Source organism: Mastigoproctus giganteus, chromosome 5, assembly GCF_048544385.1.
Source record: "Mastigoproctus giganteus isolate SK-2022 chromosome 5, ASM4854438v1, whole genome shotgun sequence".
Taxonomy (NCBI): domain Eukaryota; kingdom Metazoa; phylum Arthropoda; class Arachnida; order Uropygi; family Thelyphonidae; genus Mastigoproctus; species Mastigoproctus giganteus.
This window is the reverse complement of record NC_143579.1, coordinates 163,241,313-163,253,909: the sequence shown is the minus strand read 5'-3', so window position 1 is coordinate 163,253,909 and position 12,597 is coordinate 163,241,313. Positions and strand designations below refer to the sequence as shown.

At 38.9% G+C, this 12,597-nt stretch overlaps 1 protein-coding gene across 1 annotated transcript in view; it reads left to right on the top strand.

Moving 5' to 3' along the window:
- LOC150085806 (A-type potassium channel modulatory protein KCNIP2) overlaps positions 1-11,776 on the top strand; it is a 37,735-nt gene extending 25,959 nt beyond the window's left edge. The window contains exon 6 of the mRNA XM_090373494.1: positions 11,542-11,776. Coding sequence (XP_090229620.1) covers positions 11,542-11,589 — 48 coding nt within the window. The 3' untranslated portion in view covers positions 11,590-11,776. The remainder of the gene's footprint in view (positions 1-11,541) is intronic.
- Positions 11,777-12,597: the final 821 nt, after the last annotated feature.

Genomic DNA, 12,597 nt, shown 5'->3' with positions numbered 1-12,597 from the left:
TTCATGACCACCTGAAATATTTGCGTACAAAAGTCAGACGATACACTGCATTGGTTGCCAGAGTCACTCGCAGAGACTGGGGCTTGGACAGACGGGTGCAACGTCTTTTCTATAAAACCATCTTCACCCCAATAGTCACGTATGCATCTAGCGCTTGGTATCAAAAAGCCACAACTGTTGTCAATAAACGAATCATTGACTTGATTCACCGATCAATCCTTCTGACCATTACTCGAGCTTGCAGCACAGTGAGCACGCATGCCCTGCAAGTCCTTGCTGGTGTCCTTCCACTGGACTTAGAGATCATTCGACGGGCCTCACGCACCACCTGGACAATTGTATCCCACAAACATGTTTGGGATTCACCACCGACATCATCAATAGCAAGACTATGGAAAAGAAAAAGCTGCATGCTCACCTGCTGCAGGTGTGGCAGGATAGATGGGCCACCTCGCAAAAAGGCGAAATCACCAGAAAGTTTCTGCCCAGCATTGGCCGGGTTTTTCCGAACTTCCCACCCTGGTTTTCCCCGGGCCTACAAGTCACATGCCTACTGATAGGACATGGAGCTCTGAATGCAAAGCTATCCCTACTCGGAATACAAGAAGATCCCACCTGCACCTGCGGGGGGGGGCTGGAGAGCTGGCAGCACCTCATGCATGATTGCCAGCTGTATGACGACCTCCGCAGTGCATTCATCACCAAAATACAGTATCTATCATACGGCCAGGAGCACCACATCTTGGACACCTTCCCTGGTGTCCAAGATGTGGTGTCCAAGATCAGGCTTTCTCCAGCTATGCACTGGCCCTGTTCACAAGACGGAGAGCTCTTATCGCAGCGAACAGCAATCAACCACTGACACAATAAGGAAATGAACAAACCTCGAAGGAAATCATCCCGTGGAAGACGTCTGAACCCAATGGCCTCCGATAATCAAGGCACTAAACCCTGAAGTGGACCTAAAGTTGAATAAATGAGAAATGACTCTATAAACAACATTGACGCAAACACCACATGGATGGGAAATGTCACAAGAAAGACCCCACAAATGCCGACAAGCAAACCCGGACCTTTTGACGGTAAAGACTGCAGTACGAACGGGAACCACCCCATGAACGATCACGCTTCGGTCCGATCGCTCCTGGAAACGGACTAGAACCACTAGCAGCTCCGCTGCCAAATGCTATATGGCGAGCTGAATGGGGTACCCTTACCCTATTCATCTTAAATTCCCTATCCCCGGCAGGAGGGAGAGGAGACATGCTCTGTTTCCTCCCTCCCCTGCCAACCCATCTCTTCACCTGGTGAGGCATGCGCCTGCTTCACTGACCACCTGAGGTCGCCTTCTCTATCGTCCCCATGCTTCTGCCTTTCCCCCCCAGTCTTCAGTCTCTTCCCCCACTCTAACTGTATACCTTATCCATGGCAGGGGGAGATAACTCTTCTTCGTCTCCCCCACCCGCCATCCAAACTCCTCTCTGGTGTGGCATGAGCATGCCATACTGTCTAGCAGGGGTCATCTCCTCTATCGACCCCTTACTTCTACTTCTACCCCCCTAGTCTTCAGCCTCCCCTCCCTCCCACTTTTATCTTTCATCTAACGTATAGCCCACACGTCTAAATTTAATAACAACAAAATTCTGCCCGACCTATTAGGCCTTTTAACACATCTTTCTAGCGTTAAACCCCAACCAGCGATTTCCTAACAGCAATCTCCTTAAGAATTAACGTCAAACGCGTATATATATATATATATATATATATATATATTTTTTTTTTTTATTTTATTACTATTTTATTTTATTTTATTTTATTTTATTTTTATTTATTTTTTTTTTTTATTTATTTATTTTATTTATTTATTTTATTTATTTATTTATTTTTTTTTTTTTTCTTAGGTCCTAGCCACTGAAATCCCAGGAAACTAGTTGGCAGGACCTGCCGGAGCAACTCGTCATGATTCTGGACACCCGGTTAGCCTCCACGTGGCAAGGTATGGGCAAAGTCGGGCCCCACCAGGGGCCTGGCGGCCAATAAGCCGGACAAACAATGGGCACAACAGATCACACTGCACAGACATGGCCCACACACTTTCAAGTCTCTGGCTTGACAGTGTACGGCCCTCGATACAGAGAACATAGGCGGAGATGGGAGAAATCCCAGGCGCCGTCTGACACGAACATACCTTATCTCCGGTTGGCTGAAACAATGCGAGACTGACGTCGATGGCCACGTTATCGACCACATTTCTCTGCCCACAGCGTTGTCCATGATGAGACGTTATTCCGGAAATTGCATATTCCCGGTACACTCTTGATACTAACAGGCACCCACTATCACCCCTCTTTCAAAGTCTGTTAACTCGCGACATTTATCCATATTGATATCGAATTGCTGTCTACGTGAATGCAGTGTTCCTATATGCCTGCCGACCGGTGGGTTCGTCCATTAGTGATAGGGGTGACAGCGTTGCATTGCCCAGGAACCAGGTATCCCGTGAATTCTGTCCTTCAGTGTACATTTTCATTCTCATTTTATATATATATATATAGTATATATAATTTCATGTTACAAGTGACATCCTGGTGCATTGTGTGCGTGTGTCCTGGTATAAAGGGTGGCTCCTAGACAAAAGCCCATCTCCACTTAGTTCATCTGTTATAGGGTACTTCTACGAAACTGGCCTGAAAAGTGTTAGTGTGTACTATTAGTGTCAGGCCACTTCGCCACTAGGGAGCAGCCAATACAAGGGCAGCTGCTACCTGGTCCCTAAACAAGAGGAGCCGGATCAAGGTCTATTATCTCTGTCCATGCCGAAATGCGCAAGTCCCGTACCCATCGGAGGTAGTGCAATACCGGTGAGTGCCAACAATCCCATCCCCAGGTGGCCCAGCCCGGGGAGCAAGCAAAAAAAGAAAAAGAAATTTTACCAGTGGAATCCGCAATTAAACTCAGTACCACTCAAAAGAAATTATTATATGTACAAAGCTCAGTTTCTGGGAACCAGAAAACTGTACATAATTAAATTAACTACAATCAACTAAGTTTAAATACATAAATACTCTTAAAGGATATAATGTCGCAAGGAGACCACATCCACATTCTTTTAACATCCACAAACACATGGCTAGTTTGTCCATTAGAATTTTCAAGGCATCTGACAATCACAATAAGATTGCCGCTGATACCTCCTTCACTTAAATCTTCACATAAACCTTCTGTTTCTGGTATAATTAATCCTATGTTATCATTGTTGATATCTATATATCTTGTTTCGTCCTAATCTAAATTTCTGGTTATCATGACCATTAGATAATCCAGTCACTGGGCACCACGATGAGTTCGTATAGTCCTCTTCTGGCACTAGAATAGTTTCGATATATTTTCCAATGTTCAATTTTTTTTTTTTTTTGTGCGATCTTGGATCTGAAGGGGTCTGTGTAATTTCCATGTTATTTCATGAACATTGTCCACCATAAATGAAGGTACAAACTTATTCTTTTCTATTTATTTAAACAGTATCAAGTGAAAAATAACTTCATTTATGTGATATCACAAGTATCCACTACGAGGCTGCTTACACAGTTCCAGCCCAAAACTCCTAGTTATCCTGTCCATAATATTAACATAGTTTTGCAATGCCCTGTGAATTGCGTTCCATCTCTTAAGAAATATTTTAGGTTTGTGAATAATTTTCTTACTGCAACAATGTATTGTGGACAGAAATAATGGAATTGTTTATGGCTTTGAAGTCAATTTCCAGTTATGAAGTCAATTTGTTATGAAGTCAATTTCCAGGAGAAACTGAAGTCCTCAGCTCAGTTCTCATTGCAAAAACATTTCTTGAGTAGGTTTGCAATGCAGTAAAATTATCTCGGTCTTCAACTAGAATATTTACATTGTTCTCCAATAAGTTTGGAACCACAGTCATTAAATTTTCTCCATGTTGAGAGTACAATGGACAGTTCAGAAAGACGTGAATCTAAGTTTCATTTTCTCCACATGTTCAGTACAGGTCAGGCTCTAGACCACGCTGAAGTAACTTAGCCCGATGGGACCCATGCCCTGTTAGTAGGTAATCAGTTGTCACAGAAGGCCTAAACCATGAAATAACTCCAGGGGTTGTTGAGAATTCCGCTTGCGTGATGCACTTTCTTGTTACGCAAAGCCACTCTCGTCTCATCATTTTTGCCAGACACCAATAAGTTCCTTCCAAATCATTTTCTTCTCAATTTTGAAGTCACTGGCTCGAGCAGTTGTAATTCCAAGCAATGTTTTAGACTGTCCTTTTTTTTTTCAGGTAGTAAGTCAAACCCCGAAAGCAATGTATAAGTTACAGGGATCACACCGCCAAGTATTTGGAGTGCGTTGTTTGAAACTGTCCTAGGCATATTATTGATTGCCAGAAGAACCGATCTTTGTGTGGGGATATGTTTCTGTTTCACTCTATACTTTTTGATATCGAACACATATTATAGACAAGAATATGGTTTTGTAGTAAAGGGTCAATGTTTTCTTTGATAATCCCAGTCTTTTTTGGAGATCCTAATGACAGATGCTGTGAAATTACGGATTTTGTCCCTGAGTTTCATCACATGTGGCATAAAACTTAGTTTAGTTTGGGATACAGAGGATTTGGGTATTATTTAGTCGGATTCTGGGTGGTCTGTTATAGTTAAAATGGTTCTTGAAGGTCATGAAAGTGGTTTTTTGGGGGATATTCTCAATTTGTTAACTGTAGCCCATGCCATCAAATCATCCAATATAGGCTGTATTTTCTCTTCGGTTATTCTCCTGTTGACTACTGCTATCTTGTTGACACTATCGTGTACCCACGTTAACCATTGATCTAGCACAGCGTTCTAGAGGAGAGGCCCAAACACTGACCCTTGGGGCTAACCTCTGGAAACCTGAGCCTGGTAAGTAAGATGTTTAGCCACAAACTTTATATATCTGTCACTAAAGTACTTCATAGTATGTAGTATCGCAACACACCGTAGATGCATCGCAGTTTGCGGATCTCATGGACCTGGGGGCGCTTTCCCACCATAAAGTGTCAAAAGTGCCCTCAGTCCATAAACACAGCAAGTACATATTTAGCAGATGAGTTGGAGACATAGTTGGTCAGAAGATTTATAGTGTATTCAATCGACTGCCCTTTCTTGAAACCTTATTGTGCTTCTGAAGATAACTGATTTTCTTCTAACATTTTCTGGATTCTGTGGGCTAGCATTCGTTCACACAACTTCCCCAGGTTGGCTAAAAGCGAAATAGGTCTGTAGGCCCGAGAGTCTGATGAGGATTTCCCGGGGTTATGCAGTATTTTTAAGAGAACTATTTCCATTGACGTGGGATTCTTTTTTTTTTTCTCTCTCATATGGCCCTTGCGACTGAAATCTTCGGAAACTAGGTGGCAGGGCCTGCCAGAGTACCAAATAAAATCTACTGGGCACCTGACCTGCCTCCCCGGGACCAAGTGCGGTAACGGTGGGACCCAACAGCTAAATGGCCAAAAGAACAACACTACACATCCTTCCACTCACCATACACTTTTTAAATCTCTGGCCTGCACAGAGTTCTGGGCTACACAAACAGAGTACACAACGCGGAGATGGGGAAAACCTCTGGTGTTAGAAAACTAACCCACTTTGCACTTTGACATGGGAATATCGCCTCGAGTAAACACTTATTCATCAAAAGTTTTTAAAAAAATTGTGGAAAAACTTCAAAACATTTAACTATGAGTATGTTCTCAATCAGGTCAATACCTGGACATTTCTTACCATTGCGTTTTGCCACTGAGGAAGCCAAGTCCAGAAATCCGAGTGTAAAGGATTCGATGCCCAATGGTCCTACACAAGTTTAATTTTCTTGACGTATTTGCATTTGTTCAGGTGAATCTAGATCCCATATATCTTTGGGGAATAGGTTGTTGATTATGGACTCCACCGTAGACATCTAGTCTCTTGTCCATTTACTATAATTGTGTTATAAATATTCCCGCAAACCATTTTGTTCCTTGAGATCCGGCAAACCAAACCACACGGGTCCGTGTTTCCAATTTCCGTAACGAAATTTTGCCAACATGTTTCTTTGGAGTTGGCTATTGCCTTCTGATAGTTTTTCCTTAGGTTTCTATACGCTTCCTTATAAGTTCTGACATCATCTGTTTTTACTATTAATATACTTAAAACCTTTAAATATAATTTTTTGTATAGTTTAAATAAAACCAACTCCAAACGTCCAAGTTAACAAGCCGCTGTAGACAGAGTTGGGCACTGTTTGGCTACATCTGAGGTTGATTGAAGGTTGAGTGAATCCATTGAAGAGCGTGACAAAAAATCCGGCAGGCAAAAAACTTTTATGGCAACAGAATTGCAAAATTGAAAACCATGAAGAAGAATTTTCGCATCCATTGATAAAATTTTTTCACCAAATAAAAGGCTTGGTTAAAATGATGCAGGTTTCGTAAAGGAAAACAAAACCAAATATACAGTAGATCTGAGACAGGTGTCAGAGAAGCAAAGTGCCAAACCTAATGGTTATTATCAGGGAAGATACTTGACTTAATAAGTTGAGGAATAAAAAGCCAAATGTATAGGATTCCAAATGGTAGAAAGGAAGAATTCAGACTAAACTTAGAAAAACTTGGAGAGTAAAGAGAGTAAATTATTTTTTTTTCTAGCAATCCGAATCATAAACTTTTAGTTTTCTGGTATGTGGATGACATCTTAGTTTTAAATTCCGACTTTGAACGCTTAGCTGCAGACATTTATCCTTCTGAACTTAAACTGAATAAAGAAAATGTACTGATCTGAATGTTACACTCTGCAATGATGCAGTTCCTCATCTTATTAACATATATGACAAAAGAAACTATTTTAACTTTGATGTCATTAGCCCGCCAAATTGGCAATCTAATATTTCCAATAAAATTCACAAAAATACTATGTATTCAAGCTATCAGATTAGCCAACATATGCAGCAACCATATCCTTTTCAGCAAAGCAATACAAGTTTTTTATAACAAGCTTTTAAATAATAATATACCTCCATTTTTCATCAAATACTGTTTCAGTATAATTTCTTCTATAATTAAAAATAAATTCAATTTCGATTTACTTGGCACCTGTCCGTGTTACAGGTATTGTACAGTTGTATATTATTTGGTGGGATTTCCACTACTCAGTTAGTAATCACTGTTCATGACTTCCGTTTAAGGTCCTTTTTCGGAATGAGACTCCTGTTGCTTTACTCTCTAAGTTTTTCACACGTTTAGTCTGAATTCTTCCTTTCTACCATTCGGAATCCTGTGCATTTGGCTTTTCATTCCTGGACTTATTAAGTTAAGTATCTTCCCCGATAATAACCACAAGGTTTGACACTTTGCTTCTCTGACATGGTCTCAGATCTACTGTCTATTTGGTAGCCTTGTGTTGTGAATGGTTTTGTTTTTCTTTACGAAACCTGCATCATTTAACCAGGCCTTTTATTTGGTGAAAAAATTTTATCAATGGATACGAAAATTCTTCTTCTTGGTTTTCAATTTTGCCATTCTGTTGCCATCAAAGTTTTTTGCCTGCCGGATTTTTTGTCACGCTCTTCAATGGATTCACTCAACCTTCAATCAACCTCAGATGTAGCCAAACAGTCTACAGCGGCTTGTTAACTTGGAAGTTTGAAGCCGTGATCTATAGACGCTGTTCTCTGATCATCTGAAATTTCACCAGAATTCCATCTCCTAGATTTTCTTATGCTGTAGATTGGAATTATCCTTGTTTTATTTTCTCTTTCACATGTTCCTTTACATATTTGTATTCCTGCGGCCTTATGTCTGGCGTTTCATGTTTTTAGGCCATCTTTCCCACATGTTTTTTTTTTCTACGATAGAGGTCATCACTATCTGTATCTCTAAATCTATATAACTCGGTGACTTTTCATTGTTTTCCCTTTTGCATCTTGGCTGTGTACATCTCTTCTCTGCTTGACTTACGACTCCAGGTAACACCCACTTTTATTTTTGGTTTCGATTTCTCTTCTTCTCTACAAGCCTATGGTATTAACACTCATTTTTACTAACTCTCGCTTATACCAGAACTCTTTCTATAAGATTGGGCCTTACACACCCAGTAAGTTCAGTATTTTTAATGACTTTTTTTTTTATCTTTATACTGTCTTTTTCTATTTTTTTCCCGTTCGTAAAACTATTAACGTAAAATGATAATGTGTTTCGGATGATTTTTGATTGGATTAAAGTGCAAGGTCTATCCGTGAATATGGAAAAATGCCATGTTATAACTATAGCTGAACGCCACAAACGATTAGGTTCCTTATGTTAATTACAACTTGGGATTCTTCCTCATTAAAAGAGTACACGAATTTTTTGATTTAGGTATTAAGAACTAACAACGGTTCTTACACCTCTCACATTATAAAAATAACTTCTAGAGCATCTAGAATACTTGGAACTCTTACATTCCAAAATTGGCCTATGTATCATTTGTTCGACCAATTTTGGAATACGCAACACAGGTGTGGACTGCCGATGGGAAAAAACTATAAAAATGTTAGATCTTGTGCAAAAACCTCTTATTAGGTTTATAAATCAGACCGGAATTTTAATTCTTATAATTATTGTTGTAAGATTTTTGCAAGACAGAAGATATTTCTTCGATAACCTACTTTCAGTCTTTCATTTTCAGTTGTAAGCGCTGTTGTAACTGATTCTAGGTCAGACCATAGACACTGAATATAGTTTGAGGCATTTTTTGTTATTTTGCTGAAATAAGCAGCAAGAAACTCCCCCAAAACTCCCTTAATTTTTGTCACCGTGGTATATACTGTATTAGCATCAAGGAACTCATTTAGGTCCAGGCCCTCCTCCCTAAAGGAGGGGTTCTGCACTGTACCAGCTGTATCTTGATTACTGCCCATAGTCTTATCAGGTTGCTTGCTTTTCCTGACTGGAATCACTGGTGTCTGGCGAAGAGTTAATAACTTTTTCCTCAGGTGCAGACTGCTTGTCACACTAAGAAATAACTATTTTAGGGCATTTTTTGCCCATAGATTTGGTCGAATGCTCACTAGCCAACTTCGTCGATTCAGGAGAAACATCGGTAGACTCCTTGGCCCTCTTTTCTCAGAGGGTTTATTTGTACTTTTAGAAGCCATCTTGGCTTTACCTTCAGATTCAGAGTCCGAAGGAACCTTAGGATGCTTTTTCCTTGGTTGATTTGCTCATAGATTCAGTTACCAACTTGGTAATGTGTTCGGACACCGCATCTGAAATGTCAGTCTCCGATTCTTGAGGCAAAGAAGTATTATGTGTATAGAATAACATTGTGTAGAAAAATGGTGTTGTGTAGAATAACCAAAAGAGTAGACAGAAATAATGTAATAAGAAGTTTCCATTGTGGCAAAAGACTTCTGCAAAATTTTGTTTAGAAAAATTACTGTAAATTTTATATAATTTCTCAAGTTCCTTGTTTCTAAAGTGTTCCTCTGCCAGGCAATAAAAGCACTTCCTGCTGCATAAGGACGTAGTTTCATTCAGTTAAATTTGGCATTAGCACGACTTTCCCTTCTTTTAAGCGCCCCAGCGGGAAGTCATTCTCCACTGCAGTGAGACAACGTAAACAAACCCTTGCTCATTGACCTGATTAATTTGAGGGTCAAATTATGCTGAATAATCAATGGAACTTGGGATTAATTTAGGATTATCCCAACAGGTTTCATTTAAGATATTCTTGAGTGGCATAATGCGTTGGTAAACTGTGTTCTTTGAAGATAATAAAGCACTCAGAACTTACGTTTGTATTATGTTTATTTCCGAATTGGAAATGTGTATATAATGGAGGCAAACGTTTCGTGTTATTTTCTTACTACTTCTTCAGTGATGACAGCTGTCTTTGCAATATCACCGTTCTAGAGAGCTTTCGGGAAATTTTTTTTATGGCCGAAATGATCTTTTGTGACGGTGATATTGAAGACAGCTGTCGCTGAAAAAGTGGTAAGAAATTACCACGAAATATTTACACATTTCCAGTTCAGAAATAAACATAATAAATACTAACGTAGGTTTTGAATACTTTATTATCCTCAAACAACTTTCATATATTTCGCATTCCACTTAAAAAAAAAAAAAAAAAAAAAAAAAAACCACGCGTACCACAATTTGGGAGCTGTTGTTTTAAAGGGCTTTCATGAGATGGCAGAATGAATCGGTTTCTAAAGGAAATGTAGATCCACATAGTTCGTGTTTCTTTCCTTAAACGAGGCAGAAACAATAGAATATACTTAAATGACAGACTGGCATGCAGTGCCTCAATTGCTACTTGTCAAAAACACCACAAAACCCAATTTATATTAATGTTAAAAGGAAGTATTTTTGACTACGCAGGACATTCTACAAAAATATTCAACTTTTATGATTGCTTTAAATCCTTGGAATGTTATTATTCACTAGTTGTTAATATAGAGTGGACAAAATATTGACTAGTATTGTTATTTCATAGGCAAAACGGAGTCATTTTAATCGTAATGAGATATAAAGATGGAAAAATCTTATATAAACAAGAATCCACACACGCTCATTATAAGAAATAAGGGGGAATATTTATTAAAAAAAAAACTTTTGATTTCCACACTGCCAAACGTCGTAATACAAGACAAGTCAGTCGCTTTATGTCAGTGGAACAGCGAAAACGAGTGTAATATTAATCACAAGAGATCACCAATTCTGCTCATGCACATGTATCTTCCAGCCATCCTTCGTGACAGTACAGCGGTTTCACCACTTGAGGAAGGTCTGTATTCGAATCCCGTGGGAGAATAGAGGTATTTTTAACGACCTCTTCAATTAGAGCCATAGTCAGCAGGGCCTGATTTACATATTAGCAAAACAAGCTACAGCGTAGGGCCTCACATTACAATGGTCCTCGCTCCCTCTTAAAAAAATTCTTTTTTTAATATTGTTATAGGTGAACAGTAAGAGAGAAGGGCCTCATACATGTTATAGCTTAGGGACACAAGTTTAAATCCGGTCCTGATAGGTGAGCCGATGTCAGGCAGAGGAATAGGGTTTTTCAGCCCGCATAACATGCAATTTGGCCCATAAGCGTACATTTGTACAGACATAATACATACAGCGGAATCTCCTAAGATTCTGAAGTTTTATAAATAAACTACAAGCAGCTATTCGAATCAACTCAAAAGGAGAATTGTATAGGAGAATTTGTCTGTACGAACAGAAGTTCTATCCAATGAAGGATTGTTAGATTCAATTATATTATCATTAAAAAGATGGGAAGTAGGATATGATATGAAGATTCATTTTATTATCCTGGTTCATGGCTTCCAGCATATGTGCGTCGTTGAAATGCCATGTTGACCTGTTCAAATTCTGCTATTGAGTGTTATCAACAATAAGCAGGAATGTTTTTAGTATTTTAAGTCATACAGTATGCTAAGTAATTCTGTGTACTCTGTATAATACTTTCGAGTTTTAAGATTTCAATAAATATTTCTTTTTTTTTTTAGGACGAAACCATTGCCAAATCATTGGCGCTGTTTGATACGTTGCTGTAGTCCTCTTGTTAACAGTTTCAACGTCTTAAGGTTCCAGTCCGCAAGATATTCGTGCACATCTCCACGGAGAAATGTAGCAATAAATATGGAAGCTGAACTTTATTGAAGAGTAATCTTCACTCCTTCCAGGGTGCATTGTCTAGCAAAGTCAGGAATTATTTAAAAAATGTCACAGAAAAATTGGAATAATTATATACAGTACAGTTCTTTCATTGCATTGTATTTAATTACTCATTGACAATAAAATTTAAAATTTTAAAAAATGCATTTAGTTTTCGTCATTAATATCACCAAAATAAATACTTAAGGACCACCAAATGATTATTATATGATTTCAACGATTTATTTTGAGCAAAGAATGTTGATTTCTAAATTATTCGTTTTACTCAGAATAAGAATAATTTTAAAAGTCATTTTAATTGGTACAATCAATTCCTATTTTGAAACCTTAATTCTCATCAGGTGAAAAGTGCGTGTAATTTTGTTAATTAAAAGTCACCATTTAGGATTTAAATGCTGCCATAACACAGATGTAAATAAATGATGTCAGACAGATGTGCGGTGGTTTCCAATTGCTTTCCCAACCTGTTTATTCAAGGTCTGTTCGTTTCTCGGAAGTGTAAAACCACTGGAATAATTCGGGGAGGGGCGCATAATTTTCAGTATAAGATGGGAGTTCAAACTCAAATCTATCCAGAGGGGAACTAACGAACTAGGGTGCACAGGTCAATTTGCTGCATTCCCCTTGTCACTGGTGTCGGTAGCTGCGTTAAATGCAGTGCGTCTAGTGTAGCATCCAGCTCCTTCTTGGCCTCCCTGCGTTTCGGAAGAGGCATATTAAAATCTCTCCTATTATTGTGTCGACTGATGTATTTAGATTTGCAGCAAGTCACGCACAGAGCCCATTTCTTGTCTCCTCTGTGTGCTCAAACAGTATGTATACAGTTTACATATATGTATGTATTTATAAAATAATAAGAGAAGTTTACCTCAATATAATATGTAGAA